This window comes from Lathyrus oleraceus, chromosome 6 (assembly GCF_024323335.1).
Source record: "Lathyrus oleraceus cultivar Zhongwan6 chromosome 6, CAAS_Psat_ZW6_1.0, whole genome shotgun sequence".
Lineage (NCBI taxonomy): Eukaryota > Viridiplantae > Streptophyta > Magnoliopsida > Fabales > Fabaceae > Lathyrus > Lathyrus oleraceus.
The window spans coordinates 270,890,883-270,914,628 of NC_066584.1; the positions used below are offsets into that span (position 1 = coordinate 270,890,883).

Below are 23,746 nucleotides of genomic sequence, written 5' to 3' on the forward strand. Positions count from 1 at the left end.
ACTCTAACCCAAGCCAAAAACTTTTGTGCAAACATTTAACACTTGTTTTCAAATATTAGAAACCTAAGCCTTATGCTTTTGATTTTCAAACTTCTTTTTCTTAACACTTATTTCGAATTGAACTTTAAATCAACTTTGACCATATTTTGTAAATACTTTTCATTGGTAAATACCACTCATTCAAATACCTTTTTGTGGTTTCAATGGTCACTCTCTTAATCAAACTTTGCATAACCTTTAGCTATTAGGTTTGAATTATCCTTGAGGTAGATGTAATACTCACCTATATCCTTAGTGATGGACAATGAGTCTTCCATGCTTATTATAGGGTTAACCCCTCACTAGCATGTTGAAGTTATCCTCACATGATGGATTTGTGGTTTTAGGTTGAGTTTTCTCCTTTGGATAACAAAAGACCTTAAGGCTTTTGGACCAATCAATTCACCAACTCATTTTTGAGATTTTTACCTCGAACTACGAGGTTTTTATCCTAATCTCTTTTAAGATGGTACGTAGGCAATGGGTTTATCCATCCAAACACAAAATGTAAATAACTTGTATATTCTCTTCTCATCTCTTCAATCATGTTTGCACAAATAAATTTTCACAATATACCAACCTTACAACAAATGTGAAAAGGGCTCCCTAGGAGTACCTAGGATGTTTTGGGTGCTTAAAACCTTCCCGTTGCATAACCAACCCCCTTACCCCGATCTCTGACATTTTTACTAGTTTTTGATTCGATAAAACTTTTAGGTTTTTGTTCGCTTTCTAACCATTCCTTTGGATAAATAGAAGTGCGGTGGCGACTCGACTTGTATGGTTTACCTTGGATTTAGTCAATATATCTAATGGTAACGAATACCCCGCTACAATAACCAACCCCCTTACCTAGATCTCTGACATTTTTATTTGTTTTTTATTTGAAAAACTTCTTACTTGGCTTTTGTTCGCTTTTTAGCCTTTCCTTTGGATAAATAAAAGTCGGTGGCAACTCGAATTGTATGTTGACTTTTGGTTTAGTCAATAAACCTAAAAGTAACGAAAACCCCGCTACAGTCTTCTTGAGCGAGATGAAAAGATTATTCAGCCGTTTAAAGAGCAGATTGAGCTAGTCAACTTGGGTTCCGAGGATGATGTGAAGGAAGTCAAGATTGGGGCTCGCATGTGTCCAGATGTTAAGAAGGGGTTAATTGATATTCTTCGAGAGTATTCATATGTGTTTGCTTGGTCTTATCAAGACATGTCAGGTTTGGATTCTGAGATTGTGGAGCATAGATTGTCGTTGAAGCCAGAATGTCCGCCAGTCAAGCAGAAGTTGAGAAGAACGCATCCTGATATGGCTGTGAAGATCAAAGAGGAAGTGCAGAAGCAGATTGATGCCGGTTTCCTTGTAATCGATGAATATCCGCAATGGGTGGCCAATATTGTGCTTGTGCCGAAGAAAGATGGAAAAGTCCACATGTGTGTTGATTATAGAGATTTGAATAAAGCTAGTCAGAAAGATGATTTCCCTCTGCCACACATTGATATGTTGGTAGACAATACTGCTAAATTCAAAGTCTTTTCGTTTATGGATGGATTTTCCGGATATAATCAGATCAAGATGGCACCCGAAGATATGGAGAAGACCATATTCATTACACCTTGGGGAATATTCTGTTATAGAGTGATGCCTTTCGGTTTAAAGAATGCTGGTGCAACTTACCAAAGAGCAATGACTACTCTTTTTCATGATATGATGCATAAAGAGATTGAAGTTTATGTCGATGATATGATTGCTAAATCAATTGATGAAGAGGAACATGTTGAGCATTTGTTGAAGCTATTCCAGCATTTGAGGAAATATAAACTCCGCTTGAATCCTAATAAGTGTACTTTTGGTGTTCGTTCTGGTAAGTTGTTGGGCTTTATTGTCAGCGAGAAGGGTATTGAAGTTGATCCTGCCAAGGTCAAAGCAATACAAGAGATGCATGTGCCCAAAACTGAGAAGCAAGTCAGAGGTTTTCTCGGTCGCTTGAATTATATCTCCAGATTCATTTCCCACATGACTACCACATGTGCGCCTATATTCAAGCTTCTTTGGAAAGATCAGTCTTGTGATTGGACCGAAGATTGCCAGAAAGCTTTTGACAGCATCAAGGAATATTTGCTTGACCCTCCGATTTCGTCTCCACCTGTTGAAGGAAGACCGTTGATCATGTATCTGACTGTGCTTGATGAGAGTATGGGTTGTGTTCTTGGTCAGCAAGATGAGACTAGAAAGAAAGAATTTGCAATTTACTACCTCAGTAAGAAATTCACCGACTATGAGACTCAGTATTCGATGCTTGAGAAGACTTGTTACGCATTGGCTTGGGCTGCTAAGCGTCTGCACCAGTATATGTTGAATCATACTACTTGGTTGATATCCAAAATGGATCCAATCAAGTATATATTTGAAATGCCTGCTTTAACTGGGAGGATTGCTCGTTGGCAAATGTTGTTATTAAAGTATGATATTGAATACCAATCTCAGAAAGCGATAAAAGGTAGTATATTGGCTGACTATTTGGCTCACCAACCGATTGAAGATTATCAGTCAGTGCAGTATGACTTCCCTGATGAAGAGATCTTGTACTTAAAAATGAAAGATTGTGATGAACCATTACTTGAAGAAGGGCCAGAACCTGGTTCCTGTTGGGGCATGGTATTTGATGGAGCTGTTAATCAATGTGGAAATGGCATTGGGGCAGTGGTCATTACTCCTCAAGGCACGCATCTACCATTTACAGCTAGATTGAATTTCAAGTGTACAAACAACATGGCAGAATATGAAGCTTGCATTATGGGGCTTGAAGACGCCATGAATCTCAGAATCAAGTATTTGGATGTCTTCGGTGATTCGGCTTTGGTTGTGAATCAAATCAAAGGAGAATGGGAGACGAATCAACCCGGTTTAATACCATATAGATATTATGCGAGGAGGATTTCAACGTTCTTTACAAAGGTTGAGTTTCATCATATCCCTCAGGATGAAAACTGGATGGCAGATGCTCTTGCAACATTGGCATCAATGAAGTTCCCAATTTATCTATGATGCGTCTTGATAGGCCAACTCATGTGTTTTCTGTTGAAGAGATCAAAGACGAGAAGTCGTGGTACTTTGACATCAAATGTTTCCTCCAAAGTCAGATTTACCTGCCTGGGGCATCTTTGAAAGATAAGAAGACTTTGAGAAGATTAGCCGGCAATTTCTACTTGAATGGTGATATACTATACAAGAGAAACTTCGACATGGTTTTGCTGAGATGCATGGATAGACACGAAGCAGACTTGTTGATGATAGAAGTGCACAAAGGTTCCTTTGGTACTCATTCCAATGGACAAGCAATAACGAAGAAGATGTTGCGAGCAGGTTACTATTGGCTGACAATGGAGTCTGACTGTTGCAAATTTGTGAAGAAATGCCATAAGTGTCAAATTTATGCTGATAAGATTCATCTTCCTCCGACACTATTGAATGTTATCTATTCCCCATGGCCCTTCTCCATGTGGGGAATTGATATGATTGGGATGATTGAGCCCAAAGCTTCGAATGGACATTGTTTCATTTTGGTGGCAATTGACTACTTCACAAAATGGGTCGAAGCGGCATCGTATGCAAGTGTAACCAAACAAGTTATTATGCGGTTTATCAAGAATCGGATTATATGCCGTTATGGTGTGCCAAGTAAGATCATTACTAACAATGGATCCAACTTGAATAACAATATGGTGGAAGCTCTTTGCAAAGACTTCAAGATTGCACATCATAATTCTTCTCCCTACAGACCTAAGATGAATGGGGTTGTTGAAGCTGCGAACAAGAATATTAAGAAGATTATCCAGAAGATGGTTGTCACGTATAAATATTGGCATGAGATGCTCCCATTTGCTTTGCACGGGTATCGTACATCCATCCGCACTTCAACAGGGGCAACCCCTTTCTCTCTTGTTTATGGTATGGAAGCAGTACTCCTCGTAGAGGTTGAGATTCCTTCATTGTGTGTGCTTATGGAAGCCAAGTTGACTGAGGCTGAATGGTGTCAGACCAGGTTTGATCAGCTGAATTTGATTGAAGAGAAAAGATTGACTTCCATGTGTCATGGTCAGTTGTATCAGCAAAGGATGAAGAAAGCTTTCGATAAAAAGGTCAGACCTCGTGTGTTTAGAGAAGATGACCTTGTGCTCAAGAAGATTTTATCATTCAAGCCAGATTCTAGGGGAAAATGGACTCCTAATTATGAAGGCCCATATGTTATTAAGAGAGCATTTCCAGGCGGTGCATTGATACTTACAACTATGGATGGTGAAGAGTTCACTCGTCCTGTGAACGCAGATGCAGTCAAGAAATACTTCGCCTAAAAATAAAATAAAAGAACAGCTCGCTAAGTTGAAAACCCGAAAGGGCGGCTTAGGCAAAAATGAGCGTCTCGGTGGATCGAAAACCCGAAAGGGCGATCTAGACAAAAATTAGAGACATAAAAACAGAAATTTTTTCCCGATAAGTTGAGTACCCCACCTTGGGGGAACTTATGCAAAAATTAGGGATTATGGCAAGTAACTGCATTCTGCTGATCTTCAAGGTTTTGAAGATTTGTTTGAGCACAAGGGTTGACATCGATTCATCACCCTAGTAGTGGTCAAGAGTATAGTGAATATCAAGAGTTGGTAGAAGGATTAAGGATCATTTGTATTCAATGTAACCCTTTCCCATGTAAATTACCATTTTCAACTTTGTAAAAATCTATGGAGTCTTGTTATTTACAGACTACCATTTCATTAAATAAATTTGAGCTTTTATCCAATTGTTTCTACTCTTATTTATTTCAGCCAATAGTTTTAAAATTTTATTATGATCATTTTGACATTAAATTTTTAATCAAAATCAAGTTTTTTTTCTTAAATATATAAAAGCAAGAATTTTTCAAAGCAATTAAAAGGAATATCAACAGTATTTTAATGAACGACAAGTCCTTAAGTGCGAAACATTAGAGGTTCCCCAAGCAGTTAACCCTTCGGGTACCCCTAGACGTTTGTGTTGATTCAGTTCCTCGGTGGAGTGTTTGATCCCCAGTAGAGCTTCTTTCTTTGTCCCCAGCTGAGTTGGTTGATTCAGATACCCTGCGGCATGTCCTTGTCCCCAACAGAGTTTCGGCCTTCCCCAGCAAGGTGGATCTTCAGCAAAGATGGTTGATTTTCCCCAATAGATCGCATTGGTTTTCTCACCAATCGCCATTCAACTTGCTCCCAGTCAGAGTTTTCTCCTGGTTTCTGAGCAACTTTTGTTATGATTGTTCTCTGTAGGGTTGTCTCCCATTTTTATGGTGTTGACCTAAAATTCCCCATAGATTTGATGTTCTCTCCTCAGCATATCTCCTCCTTCCCCAGCTAGGGTTAAGCCTTTGGATTGTTGATTTCTCTGTTCTCCAACAAATGTCTCCATATTTTATGGATTGACCAAGGATTGTACCGATGATTCAAATTCTTTGTGACACCTTTGTATCCTTTGTGATCGTTTTGTCAACATAATCATCATATATACATATACATATACATTCATACAATTTCATACTTGCATATGTGCATCATTATCTTCTAGATTCTTATTCTCTGTTATGGTGGTACTTTATCCCCATACTGAATCTAGTGTCTGTCATCCTTCAATTGTAGAGTGTCAGCCCCTTAAACAGAAAGATTTTAACCTTTCTCCTTTTCCCCACTGAGTTTGTTCCCTCGTGGATGATTGTTATTTCAGTTTCCTCCCAAATTAATTATCTGGATGGAATTACTACCCTTGGGTTATGTCCTCAACGGGTTGAGTCTTGATTGACCGTTTCTTTCTAGTTCTTACCTAGATAGATGCCTTGAATCCCCTAAGACTCTATTGCCCAGTAACTCGTAATATTCTTCTTAGGTTGCAGTTTGTTACTTCTTGCCCAATACCCGGCAGAAGTACCCTGACTTTCCCAGTAGTAGAGTCCCTAGTGGATCTGATTCCCCAGAAAGTTTATCCTTGATATGTTCACCCTAACCGGTGACAAATATCTTTCTCTACCCTGCTTGAGTCTATCCTTGATATGTTCATCCTAACCGATGACAAATATTCTCTTTCTGGTATTCTACCCAGTAACCGATAGTTGTAAATCCTACTTTTTCCCTCGCAGAGTCTATCCTTGATATGTTCATCCTAACCGGTGACGGATTTTCTCTTCGATGGTTTTTTATCCAGCATTCGATAGATGTAATTCCTACCATTTTTGTTTAGTTGGTATATCCTTGATATGTTCATCCTAACCAATGACGGGTACCCTCCTTGACATTTTCAGGCAAGTTTATCCTTGATATGTTCATCTTAACCGATGACAGATTTTCTTCCCTGTTGAGTTTATCCTTGATATGTTCATCCTAACCGATGACGGATATTCTCACCCTTGGTCTTCTGCCCAGTAACTAGTAGTTGTAAATCCTATTTTCTGCAGTTTTCCCCAGCAAGGCTATTCTTACCTAGTAACCGGTAATGAATACTCCTTCCTGGAATCCTCAGCGAGTCATCCTTGATATGTTCATCCTAACCGATGACGGATGTCCTCTTTGTCAGATCTTTATTATCTCTTTACCCAGTAACAGGTAGTAGATAATAGATTTCTATTCCTCCTGTGTTGAAATTTATTTCTCCCCAATCGAGTTGAGTGTGCATTTCCTTAGTGAAATCGCCTTTTCCTGCATGATTCAAGTATGTCAATTTTATCCTGATCTACTTGTTTCCCCTGCAGATGTTTTGTGTCCCCCGACTAAGTCTTCCCATTTTTATGGAATTCCTCTAGTCCCCTAGAAGTTTTTAAGTCGTAGCCTGGCCTACGCATAACCTCTTTTACCCCCTCAGAGTCTCTGTCTCCCTAGTGAGTTTTCCTTACGGAATGCATTATACTCATGCAGATTTTAGGTCTCTCTGATTCCTTTTTTTCCTTTGTGGCAATATTTCCCCACAGAGCAATAACTTTTGCATCCATGTCATATGCATCCTGAGGTCTCTTAGGGACCAATTTTTTTTCTCTATGTTGTTATTTAAGCCCATTCTACTGAGTCGACATGAAGATTTTAACCTTTGCCTCCTCAGTTAGAAAGTCCTTAAATAGGGGCATCTGTAAGACCCTAATTTTGATCCTAAGATCCCTCATGCAAATTCATCATAAGTATTAGCATTGGGATCATACCTTGGCATCCTCCTTACCCCTTTTTCATTGGGTTTGTCTTGGGAGAGATCACCAAGCACTATGTGATTGTATCATACTTATATTTTATCATTTCACTAACCAAAAATACCAAAAATATGTCTTTGCATTTGCCTAACTCTTTTGTAGGTAGGGCATGATCTCCATTGATCTATCAAGTTCACATCTAGGGTTTGAGACCCTCATGAACAAAGAGCACAACTATGGATTGATCCAAGGATGGTTATAAGCATCATATGTGAGTCCCAATGTTCTCTACATGTTATTTGATCAAGTTTTCTTCAAGAGTTTAAGGGTGATTTGCCTTGGAAACCCTAGTTTGACTGGGAATCTTGAGTAACTTCTCTAATAAGCTATCTCACCAATTGATCAAATTTCCTAAGGTACACTTCAAAATTTATCATCTTATGTATATATGATCTACCATTATCCTAGAAAGTCAAGAGAATTGAAGATTAGCAAGTTGGTTGATGGTGGTTGGCCAGATGAATTCATCTGATCAAAACTGGGTCTCCCTAGACCCTATCTCCTACAATTTTCACCATATGAAAATTATTACAAGATCAAACTTACTCTAAATGACATTTTAAACAACTTTCATGTTGAGAACTAGAGCTAGTTTTTATTAGAAAATCATTTTCTATGTTGAAACATTATAGGTCATTTTGTCTAAACCCTAATTTGAAAGTCAACTTCCCAAGACCATAACTTGCTCAATTTTTATGAGATGAAAGATTTACAAGTTTCATAATCAAATCCAAGATGTCTACTTCAACTTTTATGTTTGTAGTGAGGGCTAATTCAACTTTTTTGAGCATGTGATATGAGGTTACATTATAGGTCACTTTTGACCTATAACATTGATCAAGTGATTTTTCCAAACTTCAAAAATGCATAACTCTATCATTTTAAATCCAAATTACATGAAATTGGTGACCATTTTGAATGTCTTTGAAATATCTACAACTTTTATGAAGACACTTGTCTCATTTGAAGCTCATATAAAAAGTTAAGCAAGGTGGAATATTGAGACATATGGCTTGACACTTAGAAAAAATTTGATATGTCAAAAATTTCCAAACACCCACCTCAAATTTCTTCATGTTCCAAGCTCCAAATAAAAAGTGTTGAACATGAAAGTTGCTCCTCTTCATCTCACCTTTCCAAAGAGCTCAAATTCATCCATTTTGGACAAGGAATGCATAGGTTGCGCATAACTTGAACATGGTATCATCATTTGGCAAGGATCAAACTTCAAATCTTCACACACACTTGCTTTGCAATCCAAGTTGGTTTCAGACTCTCTCACACTCATTTATGGACCTAAGGCAATTATTTCATGGGCTTGTATGCGCCCATGCACCCATGCATCATCAATGACCAATTTTGGAAAGTGATTTCACGTGTGCAAATATCAATGGTTTCAGCTATAAATAGAGCCTCATATGCTCAGCATTTCACACACATTCGCGCCAACTTTGATCCCAAATCTCTAACCCTCTCATTCAAAAGGATAATCCTGAGAATTTCACTTGAAATTAAGTTTGAATTCTCACTATTTTGAGATTCAAAACTCCAGGGATCCAAGACCTTTTAAGCATTCAATCCTTCTTCTGCAAGCATTTGAAGTGAGATCAAGCACGAGCCAAGGCAAGAACAACTGAATCCAGACCTACATTGAAGGTATTTTCCAAAAAATTTAATCTCTTGATTCTCTCTAAATCTTGCTCAATTATATTGATTCTTTGGTTGTCTGAAGTCCTACCAATGTAGGCAAGAAGATTGAGTTGCTTTGAGGCCAAATCGAAGCAACTCAGTTCATGTACCTCAAATTTCAACTCCATGTATCTCTCAATATACTTGGAGTTAGGATGAATTGTGGCCAGATTCGTGCTCAGTTCCATTTTTATTTTGAAACCATGTCCTTCTTTTTAATTTTGGTGATGGTTATGACTGAACCAGTCCGACCAGGGTCGTCGGAGAAGACGATCGACCTTTGGATGTCGGTGGTGAGCTGGATGGTTCTGAGCCACAAGATCCTTTTGAAATGAAATAATCTCGTGCGTTGGTTTGAATTACCAAGTTTGTGGCGCGCTGACTAGGGCGTATCGTGGATTGCGCGCTTGTGGCCACTTGATCTGCCACCTCAATTAATGAGGGAGTTCAAGTGGTCCACATTTTTTCTGTTATTTTAATTTTCATTTTAATTGCTTTATTTTCATTAATTCATATTAATTTTATTATTGATCCAAAAAATATGGGAGTTTCACCAAAAAATTTCAAATAATTTCTTCTTTCATATTCTGAATTAAAATTATTTTTTGGATCATTATTAATATTTTTCATGATTTAATTGATTTTTCATTTTTTTAATTGTTTAAAAATACTTCTAAATGTCCAAAAATTATGAAATTTTTTCTCCAAGGTCCTTTGACCTTGTTTGACTTATGATAAATCTCATGGCCATTTCTTTGGTGTTTTAATGAGGTTTTAGGAATTGGACCAACCATATTTAATTTAAATGCCTTATTTTAGTTTTTTTTTAATTGGAATAAATGCCGAATAATTTTATTGACCAATTGTGGTGACTTGTTTATGTTTGACTATTGTTGTTGGGCCTTGGTCAAGGTTGATTTGACTTTGTTGAGTTAATATCATTGGATTTAGGGGATTGATGGAATGTACATTCCATCTCCCAAAATGAATGAATGATATTAATTTGGTAAAAGTCCTCCTTTGATCAATTTGTGTTTTGATCCATTCCCCTCCCACTTCATCTCATTCCCATTTTTCATTCATTCATTTCATTTAGCCTATGATGTCTCAAGATCCTAAGGCTAGTTGATTGAAAAATTAACATAAGTATGGATGAGATTAGGCCACCCCTTTTGCATATTCTTTTTGTGTGTGCTATGTTTCATGAAGGAGGTAATCAACCAGTGGCATTTGGTCTATCTCAGAAGTGAGTTCGAAGAATCAAGATAATCAACATATGGCAGCTGATTATTCTTGAGGAAAGTCTGAGACAAATTACTTTTGAGCAGAAAAGTAGTAAGTTGAAGCCAAAAGGAGGTGTTTTCTATTCATCTCTTGGAGCTTGTGGTAGGAGTTCTGAGCTATCTATGGAAGATTATCTCTTGTAATGGGATGAGAATGTATATGTCCCAATTTGTGTCTGGTTTGTTTTGGATCAAGCTAGTGACTCAGTGATATCTGAAGATTATCAGATGGTGTTCTTTGTTATGTTGTGAAGGATGTCCTAACTAATGTTAGAACATTTTGTGAAGTGGTTTTCTGTTCTGGTTAGACGAGAGATTGACATAGAGTGTGGATGTGTTCAGCCAAGAGGGTTGAACAGAGGGTGTGCTCTTGAAGACATGAAGATGCGTCTTATGTTTTCCATACATCAAGTGGTTTGGGTTCTCTTTGAATCAGGAAGTATGTGAAGGTCCAACTTTGGGGTGTTGGATATGTTCATGTGTGATCTCCAAGTTTCAAGAGGAGAGTTGGTTGTTCATGACAGTGGGAGTTCTGTCTTTGCGCTGCAAGTAATCATCAAGCTTGTGGTCTATGAGTTCTCAGATAACAAGGTATGGCACCTTGTTAGTTATTGGGATGATGTGGTGTGTGTCAAGGCTAAGTGAGCAAAAGAATGTCTAACCGGATGTCATGACATTGCCTTGGACAATATTGTTATTTCCTTCTAAAACTTACAGTCATAAGGAAATATGGATGTGGTGTGTCTCATTATGATATATTAGAATGAGCCTGTGTGTTACAGTTGTGTGGTACAGGTGCTGGAGTTACTGTTATTTGATGTATGCACAGATTTAGGGGGAGGAGGAGTACCCTTGTGCATTTGTGTGTCTTACTAGTTGCATCCTTAACTAGTATTTTTGTTTTTGTTGCACAGATTTAGGGGGAGGAAAAGTACCCTTGTGCATGTGTGTATTACTAGTAACCAGAAAGCTAGTAATTGTGTTGCTTCTGTTGCTGTTTAAACTACTGTTATGTTGTTTAACTTCTAATAGTTTACCTTGTGAACAAAAAGGAAAAGATATATGTTTCAGCCAAAATTTGCCAAAGGGGGAGCAATTTTGGTAAAATAAAGAGTGTTCACAAGATGTTATGTGTGATGTCTTAACATAAGATATCCTATGTACCTGCTGGAGTTCAAAAACATGTTCATGCAGTATTTGTTTCAGAATGTCATACACAAGGTCATGGCATCTGATATGATCTGTACCTGCTGGAGTTGAAGAACATGTTCATGCAGGAGTGTTTCAAGAAGTCATACACAAGGTCATGGCATCTGATATGATTGTACCTGCTGGAAGTTATAAAAGGAATTATGGAATTATGCAGGATTTTTCCAGGATGTCAGACCCGATGTCATGACACCCTATACACAGAACATTCAGGGTGAATGTCTGGTGTTTTGTGATTGCACACTTAATGGCAATCTGTGTTTGATTAAAGATCTGATGTGTGGCTGAAATTCGTCACTCTAAAGCTGTGAAGCAAAAGTGTGTGTCTGCTTGATCAAAGATGTGAAGCAAGATCAAGTGGGTGTAGTCTTGATCAAAGTTGTAAAGCAAGATCAAGAGTGTGTATTCTTGATTGAAACTGTGAAGTAAAATCAAGTGTGTGTTTCTGAAATTTGCTTGTAACTTTATTGTTGTTGGTCTGTAATATTAAGTGTTGCTTTGGCAACATTTTTGACAAAAAGGGGGAGTAACAAATGTACCCCAGAACAACAGATTTCTGTGAAGATGAAGGTCCTCTATAACAAGAGGTTATGCTGCTGTTTGCTATCTTCTATGTGCTGCTGCTGTGTGAAGTTTATCTTCGGTGTGTGATTAGTGTATTAGCTAACTTGATTCTCTGCTTGGATGTGTGCTTTCCGCTGCTGTGAACTCTGTTGTGATGCTAAGTTGTTTTAGCCAAAAATTTGCCAAAGGGGGGGTCTGTAGATGTTTTGATTGGCTGCATTTTGTGTTAAAACAGTTACTGTACTTAGATGTCTTGACTGATGTCATGACATGCTTAAGTAGTATGCTGCAGGATTAGCTAATACAGGATTTACTGAATGTCAAACTGGATGTTATGATATTCATCCCTGACAGCAGATACTGAATTATAAATTAATCAGTTTTTCTGTTGTAGTTCAGTATTTAGTTCAGGCTGATTTTCTGTTCTGTTATGACAGTCATTCATGACAGTAGTCTCTGAATGTCAAATTGAATGTCATGACATTCATTCCTGACAGGCCAGTTAGTGTTTCTGTTATTTACCTCAGGCTGATTTTCAGGAAACTAACAGTAGGCTGATTTTCTGTTCTGTTATGACAGTCATTCAATACAGGACTTACTGAATGTCAAACTGGATGTTATGACATTCATTCCTGACAGCAGATACTGAACTATAGGCTAGTTGGTTTTTCTGTTATAGTTCAGTATTTATTTCAGGCTATTTTTTAGGAGAATAACAGACCTAGCACACAGCCTATTGTCTGGATGTCAAACTGAATGTTATGACATTCGTTCCTGACAACAGATACTGACTTATAGGCCAGTTAGTTTTTCTGGTATAGTTGAGTATTTATTACAGCTCAGTATTTCTTTCAGACTGGTTTTCAGGAGAATAACAGAGTTAGCATATGGCCTATGTTCTGGACGTCAAACTGAATGTTGTGACATTCATTTCTGACAGCATATGCTAAATTGTAGGATGGTTAGTTTTTCTGTTTCAGTATTTTTCTCAGGCTGTTTTTCAGGAATCTAACAGTTGTGCTAAAATCCAGGAAACTAACAGAAGAGCTAAATTCAAGAGCCCTAACAAATAGCCTATTTGTTAGCACCCTAATATATGGAAATTAGGTTAACTTGCCTAACCTTAATTTTAGGAAATACAAGTACAAGGCCCAAATCCAGTTGGGTGTTTAGGTTATAAATAGCAGATTGTAACCTAGATTTTACAAGCCTCAAAGAATGTAAAATTAGGGGTGTGTGTGAGGTAAGCCTCCCAACTTGTGGGAAGGTTACCATGTGTTTCTCAGTGCTCGAAGGCATGAGATTATTTGTAACTCAAAGCCTGTAGGTAAGAGTTTGTTATGGTCTTGAACGAAGCTGTGAAGCAAGTTCAAGTTGTTTAGCATTGCATTGTATTTGTAGTGATAGGAATGGAAACTGGAGGTTTCTATCTAGGAGTTCCTAGGTATAGATTGCATTGGGTAGGGATTAAGTGAAGAGTTGTAAACGGGGGAGTTTAACTCTGAATTAATACTGCTGATAGTGGATCTTCTTCCTGGCTTGGTATGCCCCCAGAGTAGGTGATGTTGCACCGAACTGGGTTAACAATTACTTGTGTTTTTACCTTCTGCACATTATAGTTCTGTCTGTTATAAAATAAGGTGAAACTGTAATGCTGTAACAGGTGATGTTCAAATCAATGTTGAGACATCATGCTGATAACTGTGCAGGCTCAACAGAAGTAAGTGCTATGTTTGATCTCTGCTGTGTCTTTGTACCAGATGGACAGAACTGGGCGTTCTTCCATACTATGGTGATATAAGTAGCAGATGTCGTGACATCTGTGAATGTGTTCATATCAGTACTGGGTTTTAATTTGTATAAATGTCTTGCTGTATTAGTAACATTGTTGGATCAGATGTCATGACTTGGAGTAGAACATCTGAACTCTGACTACACCAGAATTTCACATATTGTGTGATATACTTTATTTGTGTATGCTTTGTTCATTTGTGTGGTCTTTGACCATTAATGTACATAATAATAACAAAAAACCCTAAAAAACTTTTGTGTGGACTGTTAGCTTGATCTTGGACAAATGGACTTAGAACTTAGGCAACATTTCTATGCTAAAGGACTTGGCCAATGCCAACTTATTGAGAAACCAAGTGCTTGCAATTTGAAACTTCATTTGACACATCATTCGAGATCTCTCTAAGTTCATCTGCAACATGATCATTGTGAAGCTGTTATTTTGAACCTGTGACTTGTGAAATTCATCTGTTACATGGGCTACTTTGAAGAAGATCATGGAATGGATAAGCATTGGATTATGCCATCTTTATTTTATGCCTTGCTCTTTAAGATAATATAATTGTGCATTTGTGTGTTGCTTGATTCTAAAAGTCCAAGGGAATTCTGGGTTTCTATTGACATTTTTGTCGATTGGATTACTATCCATTGGGTCAGATCTTTTCAACTCTAAACTTTTAATTTTGTACATAGGATAGTCTCTTCATCTTCTCCCCATTTCTTTAATTTAAAAATATCTCCCTCCTTTTTTCAAAGCCTTCTTTGATTGAACTTATTTTGTTCTAAACTTTGACCACTTTTGCAAAAAGATAGAAACTTTGGCCTTATGCCATTGCATTTTGAAACTTATTTTCTTAAATCAAACTTGTAAATAAACTTAACTATATTTGACTTGAACTTTTAAAAAAGCCAAAAAGAACTAACTCATTCAAACCATTTTTAGGCCTTTGTGCCTTTCAAACTTAATTTTTGTTAAAAGCAATGCATCCACTTTGAAATTTGTATCACGAACTACAAGGTTTTGATCCCTCATTTTTATGTTGGTACGTAGGCACAAGACCGAAGGTCTTGTCAAACACAAAAATATAATTAATGAATTCTTTTCTCATCCCCCCATTCTATTTGTTTGTAAACATCACTTTATACCAACTACATATGCACACAAAAAGGGCTCCCTAGGAGTACCTAGGACACTTTGGGTGCTAACACCTTCCCTCTATGTAACCAACCCCTTTACCTGTAATCTCTGACATTTTATTAGTTTTGATTTGAAAACTTCTTACTTTTGGGTTTTGTTTGTACTTTTTCCCTTTTCCTTTGGAAACAATAAAAGCGCGGTGGCGGCTACTTTTATTTGATCTTTAGCTTATCCATAGCTTAATGATCATGAATTTACCGCTACAACTACTAATAACATCATGCCTACCTCACCTGACATAGAGGAATACTATCAGTCAAAGATATATCGCTGACAATTTGATTCAAACCCCTAACCTTGTTTCTACCAGATTATCCTACAAAATACACAACAAATACATCCCTTGACCATTTAGGATCAAAACAACATTGAGAAGCCAACACATGATCAAACTAGAATTTTACTCATTTTGGATTCCTAGACAAGCTAAGGGATTTGAGCACCACATGACAATGTCATCCGGAATTAATTTTGCTTTTATTTTGAGTCATTTCCAAGCCGAAACTTCTGCCTCTTCTGCAATTTTATCGAGGTGAATTTCCTTATTTTTGAAAACATTATCATTCGTATACTTCCAAATGCACCAAACACCAACACAACAAATTACTAACATTTTTGAAATGTTTCAAGTGTTGCCACTCGTTGTTGTATAAGATTGCCTACATTCATAACCACTTGAAAATAGAACTTCATGCACCTGCAAATATTGGACACTCATGCCACCAAATAGAGGAATCTCTTCCATTTTCACTAATATCCCATTCTCTCTCGCCGTATCTATTCTCTCTCGCTGTATCTATTTACATGTGCCCTATACCATAACCCAATTCTTTCATTTTTTTAACTTCCACTTCCACTTACCTAACAACGCCATATTAAAGACCCTCAAATTCTTAATACCCAACCCCCCATTCATCTATAGGCCTACGCACCATATCCCATTTAACCCAATTTATTTTCTGCTCATCCTCACTCCCACCCCATAAAAACTATTTAAACATTGATTTGAGTTTAGAGATAATACCTATAGGAGCCTTGAAAAGGAGAGAAAATAGACCAGAAGCATCGACAAAACTGATTTTATAATGACCACACGACCACCAATCGATAAGTGTTTGTTCTTCCACCCCGACAATCTAGAACTCACAACATTTATAAATCGGTTGCCAGATAACCTTTCGTCTTGAATTATCTCCAATCGGCAACCCAAGATAAATGAATGTTGATGAACCTATTTTGAAATTTAAAATGTTTGCCGCTTCTTCTAGCCAATGTTGATAAATGTTTATCCCGTCCAATAAAATCTTGTGGAAGTTAACCTTAAGGCCCAACATAATTTTAAACAACATAAGATTGGTCTTAATAGTGCTAATATTTGCCCAACCTTTTTTGTCGATGAGTAAAGTATCGTCATCATATTGTAGGTTAGAAAAATGTTCCTCCCCTCTATTAAATTTGAATCCAAAGAATCTCCCTAACTCCACGACCTTTCTCATCAGCAAATTAAACTCTTCTACTACAATGAGTAAAAGGAAAAACAATATTGGGTCACCTTTTCTAAGACCTCGCCCCATCTTGATCTCCTTAGTAGGACTTCCATTTACCAACAGTGAAACTGATGCAGTTCTTAAACATTTTGATATTTATTTTCTTCATCTCTCATGAAACCCCATTTTCCATCACAAAGTCTAGAAAAATCCAATCCATTGAATCGTAAACCTTTTCGAAGTCAACCTTAAACATCACGACTTGCTTCTTCTTTTTCCTCGTTTCATCTACTATAGCATTTGCAATAAGAATCCCATCTACGATGTGTTGTCCAGAAACAAATGCAGATTGCATTTCTAAGATAATTGAGCCAATCACTTTTTTATTCTATTTGTCGATACCTTCGATAAGACCTTGTAGATACAACTAATTAGTGAAATAGACATAAACTCTGAAATTTTCACCGAATTTTTCTTCTTTGGAATCAACACCACAAAAGAACTATTAACCCCTTTGACTATCCTGCCGTTTTGATGGAACTCTACCAAGACTCTAAAAAAATCAGCCTTGCTATCATTCCAAAACTCCTTCACAGACTCGAAATTTACCCCATCAAGTCCTGTACTTTTGTCGTTATCACATTCCCATACCACTATACGAACTTCCTCTTATGTAAAGGTTTTAATTTACCCCATCAGGTCCTCAAATTAATTTGTCGCTATCACCTACTTCAATTCTTTTAAAATTCATGTTGGTTGGAACTTGTCTCTCTACTTTAGCTGAGAAATGGTCATGAAAGTGTTCAACAATTGCACTTCTAATATTTTCCACATCTGTCAAATGTATCCCATCCACTTCTAGGCTTAAGATTTTCTTTCCTCTTTTTCTTTTATTAATACACCCATGAAAATACTTGGAGTTAGCACCACCCTTTTTCAACCATTCAATTCTGGATTTTTGCCATTAAATATTGCAATATAGTCTTAACAATATTAAAAATTCCACATCGAATAATATATGATCTAAACATGTCATTATAAATGAAGATAATTATCATTCTACAAATCGATTATATAAAATTAAATTAGATTCAATGCATTTATGATGTTACCTCTCTCTTAACAGTAACCTCCTCTTATGAGAAGCATACTTCCTCTCGTCATGAACAAATATTATTCTATTAACATAAGAGAAATGCACAAATTCCTCTTCCAACAAATAAGGAATACGACAATAAGTAATATTCAATATAAAGGTTTTAATGAGAGTAATTTAATAAAAAATATTGTGTGTTCGGTTGAAGAGATTAAATGTTTATTATATACCAAATTTTTTGACAAAATATAGTCGGCTGTGGATTATATGATGTACTTTAGCAATATGCTAGTATGGGCACACCAAAATTATCTTATGTTTTTTTCCAAAAAGATATATAAGTAATGTTATTACAGTATGAATTATTGATGTACTATTACTTAATTTGAATAAAGCATGCGATGCTTATATGGCCCACATTGCTTCATTTCTATTATCACTCCATTTTCCCTCCAGTTTTTTGTTTCTCTTATCTCATTTTTCTTTTCATTATTTATTATCTTCCATTTCAACTACAAAATAAAACACCCATTTCCCTCCTCACGTTAACTCTTCTATTAATTTATTTCATCTTTCATTGTGTTTAACTTAATCTAAATTTAGCTTAATTCCAGTGTAATCTTCAACAATGGATGATAATCCACACAATAATTTTTCATTAGGAATAGATGAAGAAACAGAACAACAATACGAACTTCACTCTAACCTACTTCAACAATTCACCGCAATCTCTTCTATCGACAAGGCATGGATTTTCAAATCAGACGCAGGTAAATCAAAATCCACTCTCAAATTTCAAATTTCAAATTTCAATAATCGCGTTTGCGATTATTCAAATAAGTTGATTTTGTGGTTTTTTGCGGTTAAAGATTCTTCACAGGGAATGATGTTTTCTGTGAGTCAACCGAATCTTCTGGCTAACAAGAAACGAAAGTTCATTCTATCTTCTACGGTTACTAAACAGAGCGACGGTTCCGTCATGTTGCACTGGGCTCCGTTTCCCGTTGAGATGTCTGGAGTTTCCGCTATGGTTCCATCACCTTCTGGTTCAAAGCTTTTGATTGTTCGAAATCCTGAGAGTGATGCTCCTTCTCGGTTTGAAATTTGGAGCAACTCTTATCTGGAAAGGGAGTTTCATATACCGCAATCCAAACACGGTTCTGTGTACATTGATGAATGGTACATTATCATCTCATCATTACAATAACGCATGCTACCTTTTGGATTCTTTGCATTAACACAATTATGTAATCGTCCATTTGGACAATTTGACTAAGATTAGATGACTCATATTCTAACTTTGTGTTTTAGACTAAGATTGGTTGTGTACTCATGTTCTTTATGTAGCTCAAGTGTCTCGTGTGGTTATGTTATCGTGCTTTCTAGATTTTTTTTTTAATTTTTTTTTTATGTTAATCAACTAGTTTTTGGGTGTTTTGTCATGTGATATGGTAGGTTTGAGGGAATCTCTTGGAACTCAGATGAAACTCGTATAGCGTATGTTGCTGAAGAGCCTTCCCCAACAAAGCCTACATTCAATGATCATGGCTATAAGAAAAGTAGTTCTATTGACAAAGATTGCGGAAGCTGGAAAGGTCAAGGAGATTGGGGAGGAACATATGCGGGAAAGAGGCAGTCTGCAATTTTTGTCCTAAACATCACTAGGTTTTGTATAGTTTAAATTCATTAAGTAGTAAAGTTTATATTTAGCTATCAATAAAAATCCTAATTACGACGCTGATTTTACAGTGGAGAGGTTCAAGCTGTCAAAGGAATTCACAAATCTTTGAGTGTTGGCCAAGTTGTTTGGGCTCCATCAAATGAAGGATTGGCAGAATATTTGGTTTTTGTTGGATGGTCAGTTGAGACAAGAAAGATCGGTCTTAAGGGCTGCTACAACAGGCCTTGTGCATTATATGCGATTAAAGCACCATGCGAACCAAAAACTAATGAAAGGGAGATCCAGTAAGTCACTTCAATTTAATTTCTTTTGATAGTGATTTTGTTTTATTAAGTTTGGTAATGCTGAGCTGAAATATAATGGTGTGATGTTGCAGCTCAACTGAAGATGCTCACGCGCTTAACCTAACTCAAACCACAAATAGTGCTTTCTTTCCACGGTTCAGGTAAGATGTTCACGCACTTCACATCACAAACTTGCCTAAAAGCTATATATATAAGTTTTCATTTCATGATCTGAACGAGTCATTTATATTCGGTGTCGAAATATGATTTCTACAACTTTGATTCTAAAACATGAAATTCTATCAGTCCAGATGGAAAGTTTCTTGTATTTTTATCATCAAGAAGTTCAGTTGATTCTGGAGCTCATTTTGCTACAAATTCACTTCATAGAATTGATTGGCCTAAGGATATGAAACTCTATCAATCTTCAAAAGTTCATGATGTGGTAAGCTTTTTCTACAACCAGTTTAACTTTACTCCGAACAATGGCAATGGAGGCTTATGATTTATTGTTGCTCTTCTGTTTCTTATCTGCTCATTAAGGCTCGCGAGTATATGCTTCTTCCTTATCACATGCTTAAAAACATGATCGGAAAAATGTAAAATGTTGGCTATAGCTTTGTTCTATATGTCTATCTTTTACAGATACCAGTTGCGCTGTGTGCTGAGGATGGTGACTTTCCCGGGTTTTACCATTCAAGTATCCTTAGCGATCCATGGCTTTCTGACGGCCACACATTGATTATACCCTCTGTCTGGCATAGCAGTCAAGTTTTACTTTCTGTCAACGTGTTGAGGTAAGATAACTATAACAGTAGGAATTATGTTTATGATGTATGCGTAAAACCATTATGCAAGTCATCATGACTAAAATCTGCATATTTTCATCAAATATAGTGGACAAATATTACGGATCACCCCTGCAGACTCAAATTTCTCGTGGAGTCTCCTTACGTTGCACGGGAACAATATTTTTGCTGGTAACAATAGATGCTCGTTTTATCTTTGATCTGTAGTCTTGGAGTGTTATGTCTGTTACTTCATTCTAAAGTGTTCTAACTATATATGCAGTTTCTAGCAGTCCAGTAGATGTTCCTCAAGTCAAGTATGGAACCTTTGTTGAGAAGGAAACTGGTAACTATCAATGGAGTTGGTCAGATGCATCAAATCCCATATATAAGTGCTCTGACAAGGTTATGGTTCATCTTTCATTTCATTATTTTACGGAAAAAATAGATCCTGTATGCTAAAAGGCACCATTGAAATTTCCTGCAGGTAAGATCTTTGTTGTCCTCTCTTACATTTAGTGTAATGAAGATCTCAGTCAAGGATGCCTTTGAAAACCAAACTAAAGGTATATATGGCTTACTTTGAGTCATTTGGATAAGAGTAAATCCACATATTTATCTGGATCGTGCTTAATGCTAATTGGTACCGGAGTTGAGTAATAATTTTTCCTGAGAATTTGATTTTCATTTCCATTTTTATGTCAATTTCAATTTCAGGTTCTTGTAAACCCTATGAAGCTATATTTGTGTCATCAAAAACTAAGAAAAGTAACAAATGTGATCCACTAATTGTGGTCCTTCATGGAGGACCACACTCTGTATCGATATCAAGCTTTTCAAAGTCACAGGCTTTTCTTTCTTCGCTTGGATATAGCTTGTTGATTGTCAACTACAGGTAAATTCTATCTTGTTGATATCCTACTATAGTTGAAGTGTCTAGGTTTAGTGCTTCTACAAATTTCTTAACAATATTTCTCAGAGGTTCGATGGGATTTGGTGAGGAAGCGTTACAATCTCTTCCAGGGAAAGTTGGATCTCAGGTACTTGGTTGTTTTTCTTTCCGATTTTTAAATCTTCTAATGCAGCTGTTTTCTAAGGTAAGTAAAAAAATCAAATTATGGCCTTATACTTTTCGAGGATGGATCTTGATCTTAGTTTTCCGTAGGCAGGATGTCAATGATGTACTCACTGCTATTGATCATGTCATAGACTTGGGACTTGCCAGTCCATCAAAGATTGCGGTGCTTGGAGGTTCACATGGCGGCTTTCTGACAACCCACTTGATTGGCCAGGTGCATTAAGTCCGCATCTTTGCAATCTGTCATCCAAGAATATTAGGAGTTTTGTTTTAACATTGTTCGCAATTTTGTTGTTTTCTTGCTATCGCCGTAGGCACCAGAGAAGTTTGTGGCAGCGGCTGCTAAAAATCCTGTTTGTAACCTTGAGCTGATGGTTGGTACAACTGATGTCCCTGATTGGTGCTTTGTTCAGAGCTATGGAATCAAAGGAAGAGATAGGTTTACCGAAGCACCTTCAGCAAAGGATCTGGCTCTATTTTATAGCAAGTCTCCTATTGCACACATCTCTAAGGTCTATAACCGAAATAAGCTTTTGAAATATTGAATTGCATTTATACTGCATCTTTGATGATTCAATTCAACCATCCTTTAAGAAATGAGAGTGTAATATTCTCTAAATACTTCGTCTTTATCAATATTCTCTATATTTTCTTTTTTGCAGGTTAAAACACCAACAATTTTTCTCTTAGGTGCACAAGATCTTCGCGTCCCAATTTGGAATGGACTGCAAGTAAGACTTTGATTCTCAATTGATGAGCTTCTAAACTATGAACTATGTGATAGAGAAAACCATATTGTTTAAATTTGTAGTATGCCCGGGGTTTAAAGGAGAAAGGAACACCGGTTAAAGTCATTGTGTTTCCGAATGATGCTCATGGAATTGAAAGGTAAGCATATCTTACATAAAAATCTGTACTTCTAAATAGAGTTGTATTGTAATTGATAAATAGTTTTGTTAAACTTATTGCAGTCCACAATCCGACTTTGAAAGCTTCCTTAGCATTGCTGCATGGTTCAATAAGTATTGCAAATGAGTTGCATTTTCAAATACAATGATTCAGTCATATGACTTATGCCATCAAGAGTTAAGTTGAGATACTACTCTCACTTTTCGAAAGCATGATGATAGATGTTGTAATTTTCTTTGTTTCTTAATCAAAAGCTGCTAGCTTTTTGGTGAACACCTGTGATGAATCCTTCGAAATATTGAGTCATGAACAAGTATTGTATACTTTTTTTTATTGAGAATGAGAGTGACAATTTTTAATATCCAAATTTTCCTCTTCTTCACTTGGTGTAATATCTTTTAAGGTGACTTGTTTGGTAAAATGAATTACTTGTTACTTAATCATAGATCCAGCTACTCTTTAAGGAATTTCAATACAGGATTCTACAAAGGTAGAACTCATTGGAGGCCTAGGAAACATAGTGAAATTGTTTGGGTGTGGTGGAAGCATAGAAAAGTTGAGGATTTTGAGAATTTCTATTAGTAGGAAGATGTTGAAAATTTTGAAAAAAATGGTAGTAAGCTTGTCAGTTATACTGTAGGTCAGGTTATTGGCTCTTGTCAGGAGACCTGGACTAATACCCATGCCATCAATATTCCTATAACTCCAAAACACTAGGTATATCATGCATGGAGAACCGAAACACTAGGTTGTTGCTCCTTGTCATTACATATCTTCTTGTTTCGCCTCTTCTGTAAGCACCAAAACATCATAAAGAGCTGCTAGACTGTCCAGCTTTTATGACTCTTCATAATTGTATAACTTAATTCTATAAAACCTGTAGAATTTGCAACCAACTCATGAATGGTGTGTAGTTGTGCTCTTATTCTTGGTTATAGTTTTGTAGGATTTAACTTGTTGTTTTGAGTGTTGCCAATAGTTTAATATGCAACAGTCCCTCTAGGTTGAATACATCTTGGTGTATCATTAAAATTATTTTCCATGCATAAAACTCTCTTTTTACAAAGTCTTTCCTTTTTTAATCGAATCAAGATTTTTTTTAATCCATTCAACTGTTTTATGAGTTATCACTAACTTTGTGAATCAAATCAAATATAGGCTTGAATCTATTCATGGTTTTTCTAAGGAGTTTTATGGTCAAGAACAAATCTATGTGGAAGATGCTGGATAGATGAGTAAGAGTTGAAGTAAAGAATGTAGGATTCAAGATTAAATGAGTCTTAGTAATATAGAAACCATACATTCTTAACATGAAAACCAAGAAGGTTTGAATGTGGTGAGAAGAGAAGAAGAAGAGGGAAGAAAGAATGAGAATGTAATGGTGGAATAAGAGTTTTCTCATAATC

General features: G+C 36.6%; 1 protein-coding gene across 1 annotated transcript; it reads left to right on the top strand.

Moving 5' to 3' along the window:
• The first annotated feature begins 18,069 nt into the window (after positions 1 to 18,069).
• On the top strand, positions 18,070 to 22,707 carry LOC127097769 (acylamino-acid-releasing enzyme). The gene is made up of 17 exons (XM_051036255.1): positions 18,070 to 18,370; positions 18,470 to 18,779; positions 19,056 to 19,265; positions 19,350 to 19,565; positions 19,658 to 19,726; positions 19,872 to 20,010; positions 20,211 to 20,362; positions 20,463 to 20,545; positions 20,637 to 20,758; positions 20,841 to 20,919; positions 21,071 to 21,248; positions 21,333 to 21,393; positions 21,523 to 21,645; positions 21,746 to 21,943; positions 22,094 to 22,162; positions 22,243 to 22,319; positions 22,403 to 22,707. The coding sequence occupies exons 1-17, from the start codon at positions 18,229 to 18,231 to the stop codon at positions 22,464 to 22,466; spliced, it is 2,292 nt and encodes a 763-aa protein (XP_050892212.1). The 5' UTR covers positions 18,070 to 18,228; the 3' UTR covers positions 22,467 to 22,707.
• The last annotated feature ends 1,039 nt before the right edge of the window (positions 22,708 to 23,746 follow it).